This window comes from Carettochelys insculpta, chromosome 1 (genome assembly GCF_033958435.1).
Source record: "Carettochelys insculpta isolate YL-2023 chromosome 1, ASM3395843v1, whole genome shotgun sequence".
In the NCBI taxonomy this organism is placed as follows: Eukaryota; Metazoa; Chordata; order Testudines; family Carettochelyidae; genus Carettochelys; species Carettochelys insculpta.
The window spans coordinates 122,640,252-122,660,092 of NC_134137.1; the positions used below are offsets into that span (position 1 = coordinate 122,640,252).

The 19,841-nt window shown below is 43.2% G+C and overlaps 1 protein-coding gene across 1 annotated transcript in view; it reads right to left on the reverse strand.

Annotated features, from left to right (window-relative positions):
* RGPD4 (RANBP2 like and GRIP domain containing 4) overlaps positions 1-19,841 on the reverse strand; it is a 76,434-nt gene that overhangs the window by 33,521 nt on the left and 23,072 nt on the right. The window contains exons 7-19 of the mRNA XM_074991022.1: positions 19,289-19,481; positions 18,595-18,685; positions 16,909-17,118; positions 7,505-7,683; positions 7,248-7,423; positions 5,974-6,097; positions 5,416-5,577; positions 4,077-4,214; positions 3,856-4,002; positions 2,776-2,958; positions 2,616-2,699; positions 437-575; positions 128-225 (exon numbers count right to left, since the gene is read on the reverse strand). Coding sequence (XP_074847123.1) covers positions 128-225; positions 437-575; positions 2,616-2,699; positions 2,776-2,958; positions 3,856-4,002; positions 4,077-4,214; positions 5,416-5,577; positions 5,974-6,097; positions 7,248-7,423; positions 7,505-7,683; positions 16,909-17,118; positions 18,595-18,685; positions 19,289-19,481 — 1,924 coding nt within the window. The remainder of the gene's footprint in view (positions 1-127; positions 226-436; positions 576-2,615; positions 2,700-2,775; positions 2,959-3,855; positions 4,003-4,076; positions 4,215-5,415; positions 5,578-5,973; positions 6,098-7,247; positions 7,424-7,504; positions 7,684-16,908; positions 17,119-18,594; positions 18,686-19,288; positions 19,482-19,841) is intronic.

Genomic DNA, 19,841 nt, shown 5'->3' on the forward strand with positions numbered 1-19,841 from the left:
GGGATTGAGCACAATTCATATAAGCGTGACTATCAAAGTTATTGCTAGAAGACTTTGCTGGAAAAATCAGTTTCACATACAGATTATGAAAATTGTTAAAGTAGTAAATTAACAGATCTCCCCTTACCTTTGTTGGTGTTACATTGGTAGCAGCTGTTCTGAGAAGATACTGAGAGTTATATGCTGGTGACTGGTTATAGTAGACAGATGGGCCAGTTGTAGCAACTAAAAGAGAACACACACGAGCTTAATTCTATTCTGTTGTCACCCAGTGAGAACCCTCTTCCAAAAGGTAATATTTTACAACAGAAAGGTATTTTTAAATTCAATTGCTGTGTTTAAATCTTAAATGCCTAATTTATAGCAGTTTTACAAGCTAAGAACTTCTGAAAAACAAGGGCCTGGTAACTGATTAAACCCTCAAACACTAGTTCACCTGTTAGTGGTGCTCCATGGAAGTTGTGCGTTCCTTGATAGCCATCTGACACTGTATCTGTGCCATAGCTTTCAGCAGGCCACCGATGCGATGACAAGTTTGAGTTGGAATTACTGAGTTTCATTTCACGCATCTCATTCTATCAGGAGACAGCATTGATACAGTCTTATATTAAATGTTAAAGACAGATGCAGTTGCCAACCAAGCCTCAGTTTTGAAGAGTTAATACATCTGTTTTCATCATATACTATAATTTACACTGAAGAGGTCTCTTAGTATGAAATAAGTAGCCTACTACTGAGCCAGTAACACACAACCAATTATGTAGATTTAAAAGAGTCAAGTACTAACAGTTCATGGAATGAACTGAACCTATCCAAAGTGCCATATTTAACATCATTATAATCTTACTCTTCCATTCACAGGGGAAACAGACATGAGCAGGCAAAAAAATTAAGAACATCTACCGTCAGATTTAGTCTAAAGTCATCTTCAGAGAGAAGCCAAAGGATGACCTTTTATTTTGATAGCAGCTCTTGTCCACCAATATTTTTAGTTACTTAATTCTGAGATAACTTTTTAAATCTTGAAGTGATGCAAAGATATGGAGCCAATAATTTGCTGTAACAGAAAATTTACTAATGTTTCAAAATAACTTATTTGCCTTTAGTAACTGTAGTTTTTACAACATGTCCCACTTTAGCCGAATAAGGCTAACACGGCTCTACCAAATTTAAGATTTTTTTTTGTAGCCATGTAAAGGCTATGTTTCATGAAAGTAAGGAGATTCTCTACATAGCTGCCTTGCAAGTCTCAGGTCTGGGAATGTTCCAGATGTGACACAACACAGGCTCTGGTCTTAGTGAAATGCATTTTAAAATTTGGAGAGTGAGGTTTATTACATATACTACATAATCATTTGACATTCTCTGAGGTCTTCAGAAGCATCAGAGGTGGCAATATATAGGCAGTGACACAGACTAAACGATTATGCGCTATTAAAATAATATAACAAAAGCCCTTCATAGGGAGCTTCTCTGCAAGAAGTGGAGGAGGAAAGGAATGGTGTTTTGGCAAGAAAAACAGATGAAATGACAACCTGATGAAAACCAAAAGTGTAATACTCCGTAACAAATAAAGTTGGTATAGGGTCTCAATGCCACCTTATCCCCATGGAATGCTTTGTAAGGAAGGTCAGTCATGAGAGCATGTAGTTTGCTGGCCCCTCTGGCTGATGTAATACTGATTAAAAACTGTGGTCTTAAGCAAAAGCCATTCAGCACAAGGCCCAAAGAGAGAAGCTATAGAGGAAGAAGTGGAGACCTTTGTAAAGGTCATAGGGACAGCATTAAGATCCCATGTTGGAAGGGTGGCTATGCAGTAATCCATTTAGGAAGCTGGATACCATGGCATCAGAAAAAAAATGAGAATGTCAGCATGGACAGGCAGCATGTGGAGACTGTGGAACTAAGTCCAGATACAGAATACAGTTAAATATTTTAAATATAGCGGCTCCCCAATGATGGGTGTTTTGTTTGCATGGCTGCAATAAAAGATGCTTCGAAGGCTTTTTAAAAAAAATAGGGTTTTAAAAGTTATTTTTCTGCTACTCTTGTTTCTGAAATTAAAAAAATATCTGCTCGTTTATGGTTTCTAAATGTCTTTAGTTTCCCTACCCTCAAGCTTTCATCTACTAAGAAATGAAAACAAGTGACATGCTACGGACTTTGCACACTAGCATCAAGGCATGAATAGCCAATCATATCTACTTTCCTCCTTTTACATTTGTGGCACTACACCCTACATTCATCATAAGATATTACATGCACACGATTATGGCATAATTACGATGTATTTTGCACAGTATGCAAAGGTGTCAGTGGAAACTTAAGATCTGCTGAATGACTTATTTGAATGCACCTATAATTTTTGTATCTGAAGTTATAAATATTGACTATGAATCTGATGAAGCAGGTCTCTACCCATGAGAGCTTATGTTCCAAAATGTTAGTTTATTAGGTGCCACAGGACTTCTCTGGAAGCTTTTTTTTTATTTTATTATTATTATTAATAAAAAACAGAGTCTGAGCTTTGTAATCAAATGCTAACTTCATACCAATAATTTATTAGGAGCACTCTTCACCACACATTCATTGATAAATGCTGATACTTAATTTACCTTAATGGCTTCTACTTGCTGACAGATCATCTGAAGTAAAGATTTCTGATCTTCTGCCCAGCGAGGGGGAGTTTTGGGAGAGAACTAGAAGAACAAATGAATGAATCTTGTCACATTAGTTTAAAACAACGCATTTCAGAAGAAGTGTTATTAGATATACCTTGTAGCTTTTATTTGGTGATAAAGAAAATTTTGTTGGCGATGGAGTAGAGTGGTTAATTTCTGAATCAGCAGATCGTGATAGGCCATTGTTAAAGACAGGGCTTCCTTCTTCACCATAGTTCCCTAGTTCTTGAATTACTGTATCCAGCATCTCCTTAACAGTTTCCATCGGCACTGGTAGCTGGGAGAAAATTGAGGTGCATAAAAAAAAAATGCTATGATTTATGCACTAAACATTTTTAGGTTTAGGGAGATCGTCTCATTCTGACCTCATCAAGTGCAATTCAAGTATAAGGCACTACCAAGCAAATAAAATCTCATGTAAAAGTACCACATATTGTGACAACTATTCCTCGATCTGAACAAAGATTCTAAAACAATACTTTTACTAATGCAAAACCTGAATTCTTGAGCTTTTAATGTATTAAGTCTTCCTTGGCAGTTCAACAAGATTTTTGCCATTGTCAACTTCTACTGTTTTTCTGGTGTTTTAGGACTTGCTTCTTCTAAAACTCAATGGCTATTCAGCATGTAAGTCATCACTATACATAGGGAAAAAGCACTAAATTACGCAGGAACTTAAATAAAAAGGAGACTCAACCAGAAGGAGTATCCGTCCTTTCCTGATGCATCAGATCTACTTGAGTATTCAGGACCAATGACTGATTAGGGTTATGTAAAAGCTACAAAGTTAACTGCAGTCAAATGTTCAATTTACACTCTAACCTTGGCCTAATGTTTGTCCAAATATAAAACTCCTTTATTGTAGTTCATTTTCAGAATCTTGACTACACTATAGATTTCACTTTTTTAAACTTTAAAATTGTTTGTAACAAAATATTTCAGAACAGAAAATAAACTGTTGCCACTGAATAAGACATTCCCTGAGAACCACACCAGATAGAGTTATTCTGAATAGTCAGTCATTCAGAAATTCGGAACTCTGTTTTTAAAGTAAAACTTCACTGATAAAAAGTATTAACTTATCAAATTCTGAAACGAAAATTTAAAAACCCTGAAATTTCCTGATGACACATGGGAGTGCAACCAAAAATTATAAGCAAATAAAATTATATACCTTATCAGTTACTGCAGGGTCTGCAAAACTTTCATTGATGATCTTTAATAGATAGTCTCTGCTCTTTTGCAGGTGACTTTTGCACTCTTCTTGTTCTTGTGATGACAGTTCATCACTCTCAATCTCTTCAGCCTTTCTCTGGAGAATCTATCCAACGAAGTAGTGATTTTTAGCATGCAGTATTAACAATGTAGAAGTTAAAATAAAATAATTACACCTACTAGTGCAAGATTCCAATATGAAACAACATTTTTAATAGCTTGAAGGGCTAGCAAAGCATCCTCAGTTTTTCCATCAATTGCATCCAACATAGCAAATGCTATATATGCCTCCTCTTCGTATTCTGCAACTTGAGAAACCTACAAAGACGTTGTCAAAAACAAAAATGTAACATCTACTAAGCAACTGCTTGATACAAAATGCACTTACTTCACTTTCTTGGAAGTGCTTTACAGAAAGCATTCCAACTGGCAGATTATTTTGTTTTTACTTTAAAACAAACAGATGTCAATATGCCCTTTTTGTATTTTGAGAGCAACTTGATAATCCCAGAAATATAACACATTTGCTGCTGCACAAAGAATAAAAGAAAGAAAAACATGCGAGTCATGTGAAAAAAGTTAAGTGTAGTGAAATTGTCCCCACTGTATAACACTTTGAAAAGATGCTATCAATTTAAAAAAAACAAACCTGAACTAAAAAGCTTGCTATTGGACTGAAGATTACTGAAACTGAGAAATTCTTTGGCTCATTTACTTTGTACTACTGACAGCAGTTTGAGTCTCATCAAGTTCAGTTTCTGCATGAGTTTGGGCAAAACAGCAACACAGACTATAATTATGGGCAATGTCAGGTAACCATAAGAACTTTTAAGTTGCTTATAAATTTTGCTAAATTGATTGCGGAGGCTACAATTTTACATGCTGGCACTTAATTCTGGCTGAATCTAGCCCAAAATTTCATTTGATTTTATTCACTAAGTTAAGTCCTTCCCACCCCCCACAAACCATAACATACTATTTTGATTGACCCAAAATGAAATGTCGTCTTTAGTTCACAAAAAATGTTGTTTTGAATTGAACCAAAACAAAATTTTGCAGAACTGTGGCCATGGCCATGCTACTCCCTCCTTTTGGAAGGGCTATGGTAAAGTGGCACTTCAGAATATGCTAATAAGGCGCTACCATGACTATGCAGTGCCTCATTAGCATAATACTGGCCACACGCGTTTCGAAATGCATGCCACCGCCCATGTAGCCGGGGGCCTTTCAAAACAAACCCCTTCATTTCAAAAGCCCCTTCTTCCCAAAACCAGATAGGAAGAAGGGGCTCTCAAAATCAGGAGGTCATTTCGAAAGGCCCCCAGCTACACAGGCAGTGTTTCGAAACTGGCAGTTTTGAAGCACGTTGCTGCTATTACGCTAATATATTCCGAAGTGCCATATTACCGTAGCCCTCCTGAAAGGCCATGGCCTCCCAGTTATTTACACAGCTCTACAACAGAGTATGTTTTAGGTTACTTGCAGCCCTTCAATCTAATTGAGCTAATTATGTTAGTACCTGAATATCTGCACTATGGAAGTGTTTGAACAAAGGATTAATAGGCTCAGGAACACTTTTCTTCTTTTTGATGATTTCCAGCATAGGCAAAACTTTTTTCCAATAGTAAACACTTCGTCCAATGTATTCCCTTTGGTCATAGAAAGAGTTTAGGCTACTGCCCTGCAAAGAAAGTCAAATAGAAGGCATTTTAACTTACAACTCAATATTATTTGCTGCAACTACAGCCAGTATTCAAACATTCAGGTATTCCAGTTATGCACCTCTCACTTCTCAGGTGAACTACAGTCTCTCTAAAAGCCTACATAATGCAACACACACAGTGGGGGGAGAAAAAATTTTTAAAGGAAGGGTTCCATTAGAAAAAAATGCAAGAAGTTATTTTGTTTGGTATAACATGATCAAGTGAATATTTAATACATTTTCCATTTACTTCTACTACTTGCCAAATTGTGCCACGGTAATGATAAAATATTTAGAACAGAATAGGTACACCATAGAAAGATGTTGCAGTTATTTAATGTATAAGATAAAAATGAAAATACTCTGCCAGCTTACTGTTTTATGAAGACATTTAGCCCAATGAACAATTAGGGCAGGCTGAAGTCCATGTTTTCCAAGTGCTCTCAGAGTGTCTATTTCATGCTGGACTAGAAGCCTTAATTTTGCTGCTGTTCCTGGTCTGAAAAATGACATTTCCCAATTACTCTGATCTGTTTCTGAAATATTTGCTTTTCAATCCATTAAAATATAGCAGAGAAATTCTTATGCAGATTCTCTGTGTAAATTCTTTTAGCCTCTCATTTGCCATAAATTAACAGAAACACACTGATCAGGGCTGTGTACCCCACCTTGACCCTGAAGAGTGTGTGTAGATTATGAGATCAATTAACATTGTCTGGCAGCATCCACGAGAAACAGAAAGCCAAGTATCATTGGTAAAGAATGAGGAAGGGGTGGGTATGGACAGTGCTTATAAAATGAGTAAGGTTGCTGCAGAAAGGGGTTGTGGGGAGAAAGTCTGTCACTGTTTAGGAGAGGTAGGAAGCAGTCCCGAGAAGCAGGAAGGTACCTGAGAGAGCAGACTGTGGTTTGCAGGCTGAAACACAAAGTAGTGGATGGGCCTGGGTTCCTCCACCAGCCACCAAGTAAGGTGAAGCAAAAACATCCTGATCAAGGGGTATTAAAACAACAGAGCCCAGAGACTGCTATAAAGGTCAATGAACTACAAGCGGGCTGTGCTCTTATATCAGAAGGGGTAGACTAAAGTATAATGTGGTTGTAGGACCAAGTTGTGGGAAGAAAGACCTCTGAAAAAATGACAGGCATGAGACAAACTGGGAGTCAGCTGCTATTCCAGGCCTGGACACAAGTAAATTCTCCTACACTGAGTAAATCCACGTACGTACACAACCTATTTCTAAGAACATGTTGCTACTACAATAACAACTGCGATTATATTACAGATAGGTATAAACTACCAGCTTTAATCCCGGGTAACAGTGGGGGAAAAATGGCAGAATCAACTTATTTGGTTGGATGCTCAAGTGTACTTGTGTTGCTAGCCTGCACTTGAGCCCACAACACCACATTGTCACTATTACTGTTACCCTGACTAGTTAAATGTAGCCAACACATGACACAGTGACACTTTCACCTGCAGTGTAGAAATATGAATATTTCTTTCAAAACTCCCAGAATACTTTACAATCAAAATTCAAGCATTTAAGATGAAGGCGTTGAAACAAAGTACAAGTCTACAGTTACCTGATTTTGTAAGACTTACGTTAGAAGTGGCTTAGATTTAATATATATAAAAAACACACACTTACATTGTTTTTTTGTGTATAAGGTTATAAACAGCATCCCACCAGGTTCTTTGCCTTTCACTACAGAGCTGTTTACTCACTGGTAGTGGTAAAAATTGAGGTTGATGTGAACTGTAGTGAGAATTAAACGTCTCTTGTAATTGTAACTGGCTAGTAAATATCACTCCAAGTAGAAATACCTGTTTTCACAAAATAAATGCATGTTATACTGTGCAATTCTCTCCAGTGTGGTAAATTTCAGTCTTAAACCATTTCCTTACTTCGAGGTCCAATATGCAGATTGTTTCAGGAGCATTAGTCTCAAGTCTTGATGTTTCCTGGGGCAAGTGGAAAAGCTGTTTCAACCACTTGCGTATTGCAGGTAATGGTGCCACAGAGCTGTATTGTAAACCAAGCCACGTAAGGTACTGGAGACAACCACCATGAACTCGAATTGCACCTGCACAGAAAAACACTTTACCATTTCTGGATACAGCTGATGCAAACTCAACTGTTCAAAGCTCATTTTATTCCATTAGAACATTTCTGCAATTATGAAGTCTTTAAAAATTATAAACCAGCCAAATAGTTTGGTTTTCTGCTTTTGAATCTACTGTGTGTAAAGAAATATCAACTGTTTAGGTCCTCAGTCCATGTATCACGCCCCCCCCGCCCTTGAGAGAGACCTTTTCATTGTGGGCGGGCTGTGCCTGCCCACTCCTTGGTCTTCAATATGTATCACAAAAGTGTTATCCCTGGCAGATAATTTTAATTTTAAATATAAAAATGCCATCACCACCTTATTTATGCAATATTATTGTAGCTCTGTCAGTTCTAGTTAGACACAACGCAGGAAAAGTAATGTCTTTTATTAAACCATCAGTTATTGAAAAGGAGGAACTTTCGAGGGCACATAGGAGTTCTTCAGGTTGTACTACAGCTAAATATAAAGGTGGAACAACGGATTGTTGAGAATAAGTAGATAAACACATTTGTAGGGACCATGCAAGTTGAAGGGTTCCAGTAATATTCCTCCAGTCACAGAAGGGAAAGGAAGGAGTGGATAACAGTTGTGACAGTTTGTGGCTACAGGCTGGGTAAAGAGAAGTTACTCACCATAGTAATGATGGTTCTTCGAGATGTGTCCCCGTGGGTGCTCCACGATAGTTGTCAGGCTCGCCCCGGTACTGCAGATCTGATCTTTCCAGAAGTTCCTGCTGGACCGTGCATGCGCTGGCGCGTGCCGCTCCCTTCCACACTCCCGGCCACGTGCGCGATCCGGTTCCCGCCAGCAGTTCCTTGACCAACCGCCTCGGATGCTCCTGAAAAACACTAAACAGAGATCCGAAGCGGGGAGGATGGGCGGGTGGTGGAGCACCCACGGGGACACATCTCGGAGAACCATCGTTACTACGGTGAGTAACTTCTCTTTCTTCCTTGAGTGTCCCCGTGGGTGCTCCACGATACATGAGTACCCAGCAGTAACCCAAGAAAGGAGGTGGGTAATTGGTTTATGTGCAGCTTGCCCCCGAAAGGAACGCTGTCGAGAGGCGGTTATCCTCTTGGAATACCCGGTGTAGGGCATAATGCTTGGCGAAGGTGTCATAGGATGACCAGGTCGCCGCTCTGCAGATGTCTTTTAGCGCGATGCCCTTGAAAAAGGCTGTTGATGCCGCCACCGCCCTGGTGGAGTGAGCCCTAAGCGGGGCCAGTAAAGGGGTTTTCCGAAGTTCGTAGCACATCTTTATGCAGGACACAATGTGCTTCGAGATTCTCTGTGAAGAGAGACCCTCTCCTTTTGACCTGGGAGCGAGAGAGACGAGGAGTCTGTCCGTTTTCCGGAAGGACTTAGTCCTGTCTATGTAGAAGGCCAACGCACTCCTCATGTCCAGGAGATGCAGGCGTGCCTCCTTGCTGGAGCTGTGAGGCTTCGGGTAAAACGAAGATAAAACTATAGGCTCGTTAAGGTGGAACTCTGAGGAAACTTTCGGAACGAAGGCTAGGTGCAGCCGTAAGGTTAACGCCTCCTTTGAGAATACTGTGCAGGGCGGCGTTGCCATAACTGCTGCGAGCTCACTCACCCTGCGAACCGATGTGATTGCAAGAAGGAAGGTTGTCTTTATCGTAAGGAGACGGAAGGAAACTGTGGCTAAGGGTTCAAACGGTGGTCCCGTTAGCGTGCTGAGCACCAGGTCCAAACTCCACGATGGTGGAGGCGGTTTCCGAGGGGGGTACAGGTTTACCAGCCCCTTCAGGAACCTGGTAACAATAGGATGGGCAAACACCGTGGGCCCTTCCTCTTCGTGCCGAAAAGCCGATATAGCGGCGAGGTGGACCTTCAACAAGGATAGGGAGAGCCCTCCTCTCGAGGTCCAGTAAGTATTCTAGTATTACAGGTATAGGCACATGAAGGGGAGCTAATTGCTTGGTAGAACACCATGCAATGAATCGAGTCCATTTCTCCTTATATGTCTTCCTGGTGGAGGTCCTTCGGCTACTCTCCAGGACTTGTACTCCCTCCGTACATGTACTCTCTAGGGAGCTGAGCCATGGATTAACCATGCTTGTAGGCGCAGGCCTCGGGGGCGTGGGTGCACTATGGACCCCTGGGCCTGCGTGAGCAGGTCCGGAGCCACCGGAAGGGGAAGCGGTGGGCGGTCCGACATGCGCAGAAGCAAGGGGAACCATTGCTGTCGATCCCATGTTGGGACCACTAGGATCATGCAGGCTCTCTCCCTCCTGGCTTTCTGCAAGGCCTTGTGGATGAGCACTGTGGGGGGAAAACACGTAAAGCAGGGAGCCCTTCCACGAAATCGCAAATGCGTCCCCCAAGGACCCCCGCCCCAGTCCTGCCCTGTAGCAGTATTGGGGGCACTTCTTGTTGTGTTGAGTGGCAAACAGGTCTATCTGGGGAAACCCCCATGCATGAAAGATTGGTCGTAGCAGATCGAAGCGGATCTGCCACTCGTGTGTGAGTGCGAAGCGCCTGCTCAGCTGGTCTGCCTTCACATTGTGAGCGCCTGGTAAGTACGAGGCTTTCAACGTTATATTGTTGGCGATGCACCAGTTCCACAGCCGGACTACGTCCACGCATAAGGCACGGGATCAAGCTCCTCCTTGCCGATTTATATAAAACATGGTGGAGGTATTGTCTGTATTGATCCCGACTACTTTGCCTTGTATGTGGTCTCGAAAGTGTTTGCAGGCGTTGAAACACTGCTCTGACCTCCAGTATATTTATATGCAGTTACTGTTCTGTAGGGGACCACAGTCCTTGCATCACCTCTTCGCCAATGTGTGCTCCCCACCCTATGTGGGAGGCGTCGGTGGTGAGAAAAATAGAGATTTGTGGTTGGTGAAAGGGTACCCCTGTTAGCATGTTCTTGGGGTTTACCCACCATTGTAGGGATCTGCGTACCTCTGTCGTGGGCGACACCACCCTGTGGACGGTGTGGGATGCCGGCTTGTAGATACTCGCCAGCCAATGTTGCAGGTTGCGCATATGCAATCTGGCGTTCTGTACCACGAACGTTGCTGCTGCCATGTGGCCTAGCAGCTGCAAGCATGTTAAAACCAGCACCGTTGGGCTGTATGTAATGACTTGCACTAGGGAGCCGATGGCGTGAAAGCGAGCGTCGGGTAGATAAACCCTTGCTGTGATAGAGTTTATGCGTGCCCCTATGAACTCTACGTCTTGTGTGGGGTCAATCTTTGACTTCACAAGGTTGATGACCAGGCCCAGTGAAGAAAACGTGTTTGCTGTTACGTGTATCATGCGTAGTACCTCTGCCTTCGAGGCCCCTTTCAGTAGGCAGTCGTCCAGATATGGGAATATAAATATCCCCTGTCTGTGCAGGTAGGCTGACACCACTTCCAGGGTCTTGGTAAAGACTCTGGGGGCCGAGGAGAGGCCGAATGGCAGAACCTTGTATTGGAAAATGTTCTTTGCCGACCATAAACCGGAGAAAACATCTGTGCGCCGGGTGGATCATTATATGAAAATACGCATCTTGTAATTCGAGGGCTGCAAACCAATCTCCATCGTCCAGTGCCATGAGTATAGAGGCGACTGTGATCATCCGAAACCATTGTTTGCGCAAGTACCAGTTGAGGCCTCGAAGATCTAAGATGGGCCTCCAGCCTCCTGTTTTCTTCTCTGTGAGGAAGTATCGTGAATAAAACCCTTTCCCCTGGAGTCGCTCCGGCACTCTTTCCACTGCCCCTATGAGCATAAGGTGGTCCACCTCGTGCTTGAGTTTCGCCTCATGGGATGCCTCCCTGAGAAGAGGCCTGGGCGGAGGTCTTGGCGGTGGGAGCGACTGAAAGGGGATCACGTAACCCGTGGCTATGATCTCCAGTACCCATTTGTCTGTGGTGATCTTTTGCCATTGTGAGTGGAACGGTCGGAGGCGATGATGGAACATTAATTGTGGATGACATTGCGTGATGGTAGTAATAGTGCAGCCCTCGACCTGTCCGTCAAACTTGTTGCCTTTGGGCCTGCCCCGAGGATGCACGGCTCTGTTGGGAACATCGCCTGGGAGTTCTATACTGTTGTTGCTGTTGATGCCGCCCTTGGTCGTAGCCCCGTTGGTACTGAGCATGCTGAGGTTGGTACGGGTAATCGCCTTTGTTGAGGGTAATACTTTTTCTTTCTGTATGGAGGGGTATAAGAACCCAGGGTTCTGAGTGTAGCTCTTGAGTCTTTACTGGAATGAAGGACCGAATCAGTTGACTCTGCAAACAACTTCTGCGTGTCGAAAGGGAGATCGACAATTTTTGCCTGCAGATCCCTCGGGATACCCGATGTCTGAAGCCAAGATTCCCTGCGCATGACCACTGCTGTAGTCGTTGAGCATGCCACCGTGTCCGCTACGTCCAGGGCGATCTGGACTCCTGTCCTCGAAGCTGCATAGCCCTCTTGCACGATGGCCTTCAGCACCAGCTTCTTATCTTCTGGAAGTGAATCCATGAGAGAAGTAAGCCTGGAGTAATTGTAGAAATTGTGGTTCGCTAGATGTGCTGCATAATTAGCCATTCTCAGCAGCAGGGTGGAGGAGGAGTATACCTTTCTGCCGAATAGCTCTAGCTTCTTCGCATCTCTGTCTGTTCCCCCCGCTTTGTACTGGGAAGTCTTCGATCTCTGCTGATACGATTCTACCACCAGTGAATTTGGTTGTGGGTGACTAAACAGGAACTCCATGCCCTTTGCCGGGACGAAGTATTTCTTATCCGCTCTCGTCTATAGGTGGAGCGGAAGCCGGGGTCTGCCATATGGTGGTAGCAGACTCCATGATTGCTTCGTCGAGTGGGATAGCGATTTTGGATGAGGCCGGAGGCCTCAGGTTTTTGAGGAACTTGTGGTGCTTCTCCTGCACCTCTGCTGTTTGGATGCCTTGCGTGAAAGCCACCCTTTTAAACAGCTCCTGAAACTGTTTGAGGTCATCTGGGGGGAGGGGGGGCCGGCAACATCCCCAGGGGCCATAGCCTCGTCGGGGGTAGGCCTCCCTCGAACTCTCAGGGTCCTGCTGTCAGTGGTACACCCCCTCATTGGAGGCTTGCAAGGGAAAATCTCAGTGTTCCAAAACCAACTCCCCCTGAGACAACTGTGTTTCCGTGCCCGTCCGTGAGTGCCCACGGGGATACTGGATGGTCGAGGGGGACCTGCCCCTGGGTGTATGCCTGTGGTGTCTATGCCCAGCATGATAAAGGACGACCGTGGCAGCACGGGCACGGTTCCTGGGATGGAGACCTGGACCACTCTCGAGGTGCATACTCCCGATGTCTGGATGACTGAGACAATGGTGAAACTGGCTTGTGATAGTACTCCAGGGGGTCACATCCCAGAAAGGGCGAGGGTGGCCCGGGCCAAGGTGATACTGGTTGGAGGAACGGAGGAGGCAGCTCTGGATAGGCTGGGGGAGACCCATGTCTCCTGGTTGGTGTTCGCAGCATAAGGGGAGGGCTTGTTGAGAGCAGCCCTGAAGCCCTGCCCAGAGAAGGGCTGTGGTGCTGGGTTTTTGCTGCTGCCTTTCCCCTCCCCTGCGGGGCTGGCTCCGCCCCTTCCCGTGCCGGGGATCTCGGCCCCACTGTCAGCGCCGCGCTCAGCACACTTATCTGCGGTGCTGCTCGGATGGCCTCCTCCAGTGCCTGCAGGCTGTGTGCCTGTTGGCCCTGCACCATTGGCGCCGCGGGGGTCTGTGCCGCTTGCGGCAGTGCCGCCGGTTCCGGTGCTTGCCTGGCCGCCGCTCTGAAGGCTGTGCATGCCAGCTGCTTAGTAATCGGAGGCTCAGCCTCTGCCACGTGCGCTGCTGCTTGTTTGTGACTGCGGCTGGGGGCTGTGTGCTACGTGCTACGCCCGTCCCACTCGCTGTGGCCGCCAGCAGGGACAGGGCTGGAGAGAGCTTCCTCCGTTTCTGCACCGAGGGGGGTGAGGGATGCCGCCTTCCTTTTATGGAGCCCTGTGGGTCCCTCCGATTGAGGCCTCTCCGGCACGTCTGGCTGGAGGGCCTTATCAAACAGGAGCATTTTCAGCCGCATTTCTCTATCCTTTCTGGCTCTGGCTGTGAGCTTTGCACAAAAGGAGCATTTCTGGGTAACGTGTGATTCCCCCAGGCACCTAATGCATTGACTATGCCCATCAGAGGCCGGCATAGCTTCGCAGCACGACTCACACTTTTTGAATCCTGCAGAGGACATCGCGGTGAGTCTTTGAGCTGTTAATAGGGTACTTAGCACCTTCTCTGTGCCTGTTCCCCTCTCATGGAACCCAGCCTGCCGCGGCAGGAGGCCTACTGGCCTTCACGTCCCCGCGTTGCCTCCGCTCCTCCTTCTCTTTTACTAAGAACTTTCTACATATATTTTTATTTATTTATTTATTTATTTTAGTTTTGCAATAAAGAAACAAACTCTAAAAACTCTAAATACGTTGACTCTGGCCGCAGCCCGAGCGGATTCCGTCTGCAGCCGATGGCGGTTAAAGGAGGAATTGGCGGGGACCGGATCGCGCACGTGGCCGGGAGCGTGCAAGGGAGCGGCGCGTGCCGGCGCATGCGTGGTCCAGCAGAAACTGCTGGAAAGATCCGATCTGCGGCGCTGGGGCGAGCCCGACACCTATCGTGGGGCACCCACGGGGACACTCGAGGAAGAAACACTTTTGATAAAGCAATCACTCTAGATCTGACCCCCAGTTGCATTTCAAAAAACAAGCCTGGGAGCATAAATTCATAAATTTGCTAGACATTAAAAATCATACTGACTGGAGACACTTGCTTTATGGCTAATTACGTGAGTCTGTAACCCATTGACAACCCTGCATGCTGCTCTCAATCAGCTGAGTGACTGGAGAAATAAGGAGCCACAGCAAATTAACAGGATTAACCACTTATGCTGAACTATCTGTCCCACCCGAAATTGAACTCTGACACTGAGTATATGTCTGTACAGCCATTAAACAAAAGCAGCTGCCCTGTGGTCTCTCCCAGCAGCTTGTGGGATCCAGGCTGCAGACCTGTTTCACTGAAATGTAATTTTCAAGCTTCAAATGGAACCTTGGCTTTAGGACCCCGCAAGATGAAAGGATCCCAAAATTTGTGCTGTAGCCTAAACCTGGAAGTCTGCACTGCAGTGAAATAGCTCCATAGCCAGCACCCCACAAGCCTGAGTCACACAGGGCTTGTCTACACTTGCCCTCAACTTCAAAAGGAGGCATGTTAATCAAGGCAATGGGAGATTATTAACGAAGTGTTGCAGTAAATATGCAGCACTTTATTAGGATAATTCTCCCCGGCAGCAACTTCGAAGCATCAAACTTTGAAGTGCCTGCATGCGTGCAGTAGCAGGCACTTCGAAGTGCCCATACTGCTTCAAAGTTCCTTTACTCCTCAAATGCTGGCACTTGGAAGTTTGACATTTCTAAGTTGCCACAGGGGAGAATTAGCCTAATGAAGTGCTGCGTATTCACTGCAGCACTTCATTAGTAATCTCCCATCGCCCTGACTAACATGCCCCCTTTGAAGTTGGGGACAAGTGTAGACAAGCCCATAGTAGGTTTCTAACAGCAGTGCAGATATCCACTCAACATATTTCACAGACTTGAAGCAGAGCTCTAAGCAAGCATGAAAGTTTGCATCTCTCACCAACAGAAGATGTCCCAGTAAATGATAATACCCAGCGCACTCTGTCTCTTTATCAGCATTGTAAACACTTTTGTCTAAGTTTGCATTTCTAAGTTCTCACTTAACTATACTTTGGAGGAAAGTAAGTTTAGCAAAATGGGGGCATGAGTAGATGACAGAGTGAAAACTGCAAAATTCAGTGCAAATGAAGGCTTATGACCTCCCTGGTTTTGCTATAAAAGCTATTTGATATTGCAGAATTCAGACATCCCCTCGGGCAAAATAAATGTACATGTTGCATCAGCCTTAGATGTTAACAGTCACTGGGCAGCAAACTAACATTTATTTCACTTTAACAACCCCTCTTTCCTAAGCTCTACTTTCTGCACTGTGTAAAATGAATCGAAAAAGAGCAGGTTTGTTTACTTTAGCCATCAGGTGAATAATATATGGTAATACTAAGGCAATTAACTATAACTTAAGACCAACAACTATAAGCTCTCAATCATACATTTCATTAACAGACAAAATGTGTTAATTGGAAACTACCAAAGCAATTTAAAATCAAGGGCATTAATTGTTTACAAAAAATTAGACAGCACTTGAATATATAGATAGGTATAAAAGTTATACCTAAAATCACCAAGCTTTATGAAGGTGGATAGATTTCACAAGCAGAAGCATTAGCTACAAAACAACATGCCAGCTTAATTTCTAAGCAAACAATTACAAACAGAAGACACATTTAGATCAGCTTTTTATTTCATCAACCCCCTTTTGAAAGATCTGTGGAAGTGCTTATTCTGCCAGAGTACAGCTGCTTTACCTGCTCTTCAATATAACTACCATTTCAAACATCCTGTCTAGGTGGGACAGACCAGGAAATCTGCTCAGTGCATATTGTTAAGATAAAAGAAGGGATGCTGGAAAATGGCATTTACAACTGCAAACTCGCTGGCCTACAGAATATCTTTCCTCTTGATCTGGATGTCATCACTACAATACTGCATCCATTTCCACCATTATAAGTTCCTGATTTGTGAATCCTTTATTTTAAGGAAAGGTTGCTAAGATTCTCTCAAGGAGCTACAGCTCTTGAACTTACTTCTCCTGTCCTTTGTCTCACAGCCAGATTTAATTACTTTCTACAGATACTACAAGACTACTAATTCTCTTCAGGTTATTTCTGTGAAAAATTAGCATAATGGCAGCCACGTGTGGTTTGAAAGTGCCACTTTCAGAACGTGTGTAGATGGGGGCCTTTCTAATGTAAGCCCGACTTCAAAAGCCCCTTCTTCCTACATCCAAATAAGAAGGGGCTTTCAGAGTCATGGGGTTCCTTTCAAAAGGCCCCTATCTACACGGGCAGCATGCGTTCTGAAAGTGGCACTTTCGAATTGTGTGGGGTCATCATTATGGTGATCAGGCACTGCATATTCATCAGTGCCTCATTAGCATCTTCCAAACTCCCTCATTCACATGCCCCTTTCAAAAGGGAGGGGCCAGAGTAGATGTAGCCCTTAAGATATAGGAATACTTTCACATATTTTCTAAGTGATGCTTCTTACCAATATCATATCTGGCTAGTTCCCCATGGTCTGGTTCATGTACAGTGACGTTTCTGATATTATCTGTGCCAAGGAAAGATCTCTCTCGGGGAGTTCCATTCTCAAAGAGTGCATCAAACAAAGTAGATTGCCCACTTTCATTTGCAAAAGACTCCACAATCTCTTTATAGAAGTCTTGCTTGCCATGACTTAGGTTTAGCAGCATGTGACCTGAAAAGCAAATCATTCATGCAGATTAAATATGAGTAGTACAGCAAATTAAGATTGTGTAGTAGGAAGTATGTCTCACAAGACCTCTACTCCAACATATATGGACTAGACATTACGGATAAAATCCAGGCCTCCAGAGATATCAACTGGGCCAGGATTTTACTTCATGCATTTTCAGGTATTTTTTTATATGACACTTTCTGAGGCAGCCAGACCAAAGCATTCTTAAATCCGACAATACACACAAAGAAATGAAAATCTTTCTAGTACTAGTATAACAAACAGGAATGGCAAGAGTCTTAGTATTCTAGGTATCCTAGAACTAGTACTCATGGGAGAATTGCATTACGGCATGTTGCACAGAAGTCATATCCCTCACAGATATTTGATTCCCTGCAGAAAAATGCTTTCTGATGGGAAAGCAAAAGGTAACTGCAAAAAGGTAGTCACATGTCCATTCCCAGCATCACAGACAGGTCAGTGTGGGTGTGTGGAGTAGCCACTAGAGACAAAGCAATGGGCGGTGGGGGAGATTGTGGCTTGGCCATCATGTGTGAGAGGCTCTGATTCCCCAGCCCATGTTTGCTTTTCATTTGCATATGATGTAACACTGAACATATGGCTGCATAAATTCCTTGATTAAGAACTAGAAATGAAAGGGTCAAATCTAGTTACATTATTAGGACAAGGGCGTTGGGGATTTTCTGCAATGCTCCCCACTCCCATTCTCCATTCACTCCATTATTGCAGTTAAATAAAAGTACCTAAATAACCAAAACCAGTTTGATTATACTGATTTTTGACTAACATATAAAGAATTTTACAATGTGCACAATTTTAATGCTTTGGTTCTCAAGAGTATGTTACCTTCAACATGAACAGATGTGGTTTAAATAGAATGAACCCCTGTAGAACAAAAACATTTCTGCAAAGCACTGCAGCATGGTCCCATAGCACAGCTATTATTTGTACTACAAAGATGTGGTAGACCGACAGTTCCTGGACTAAAGTTTATAAACTAAGTTAATGACAAAGAAAAAGGTGTGTCAAACAATGGATGGTGTAATGGAGAAGGAAGACATGGTAATAATAGGCGCATATATCTGAAAAAATAGCAGGGTGTACTGCTAGTGTCTGTAGTTGCTACAGTAAAAACCATTATGAAAGGATTAAGGTAGCAACTTCCAAAGCTTTATATCTTCAAAAAATGAAGACTTTTTGTAGTTTTAAGATGCTGAAACAGCTCAAAAGTATAGTGCACTGCTATGTTCAGAGAACAATGCGACCTTAAGTGTGTTGTAATCAGACTTATTTTCATGTAAGCCTACTTGAAGCTTTGAACATTTTTCATGAATTTAAACATTTTGCTATTTAACCATGTATTTCAAATCACTACAGAACCATATCCTGCATACACAATGTGAAGAATTATATTATTTTTGTTTTAAAAACAGTTGCAATTAATATTCTTGTTACCAGATTGGCTCTGTCGATCACAGGCTAACATTTCCAGCATATCTTGTCCAGCTTGATCTGCCTTTATTAATTTTGTCTTTGGTCTAGGGACCTGGTGGGAATTACACAAGAGTCAGGAATGACAAGTTACTGCTTTAGAAGTTAAAATCCCTTCTAGTGTTTTGCTAGTGAAATTGAAAGTTTGTTTATTGAACATGAAAGAAGTTTAATATATTGTCAAGCTATTTTTTTTCAGTTACTAGAGGCCTCCCTCCACCCCACTCTTAAATCAGGATTAAAATGTATTTTTGCTAGATATCTCTGGGAAGCATACAATGAAAAGATTAAGACAGGATGAACACAAACCATTCCCAGATTACTAGTGCCAAGGTGGAAGGCATGATTTTGATTTAATAGGCCGAAGGATTTAGGCCCAAATTCTTTGTTGTGTCTACAACATGCTGCGTGTGGAACAAAACACACATAAAAAGATCTGTACTGCCTCAATGTTGGGATCAACTTTACACTAGCAGGTATGTTGTGAAGGTGTGGTCTCAGATCACAGGCAATATATTCTAGATAATAAAAATGCTAATCCTTTAGAGCCTGATTACTTCTCATGACAAGAGAAAATATGCACTCACCTATCCCAGACGTGCTACAGAAACTGAAACAAATGCATAATACAAATGAAAATAAACTGAAAATAGCTTACTTGAAAAGCTATAAGGTAACACAAAGCTGCCAGTTCAGATACAGCTCTCCACTGCTTCTCACTGTGCTGAGCCATTTTCAACAAGAGAGTTCCAGCATACATGTAAAAGTGACCTCTCATTTCCAGGAATGTAATAGACAGCTCATCATTCCCATTCACATATGGCTTCACGGATTGAAGAGCATGATCAAAACTACAGTACAAACAAAAAGTTATTAAAACTAGGGACAGCTGTATGTGAGCTGTTTCAGAGTTGCGGTTCTGTTGGTAAGCTTATTTAACTGTTATGTTTGCATGATAGTGAATCAAATGACTTGATGCGACAGAGTCTGAAGTTTTCAAAGCTCTGAAGTCACCCATCCTATCCCCCCACTTTCCAAACCACTTCTTTAGCCAGGATACTACCCAGTGCACTTCCACAAGTCACTTCTCCAACTGGTATCACCTCAAAAAAAATAAAAAAAAATTCAAGAATCATGCATGCTCCTCTTGGCACAGGCAAGCTGATGTTGAGATGGGGAGAGAAGAATGAATCATTTCGTGCAAGACAAGA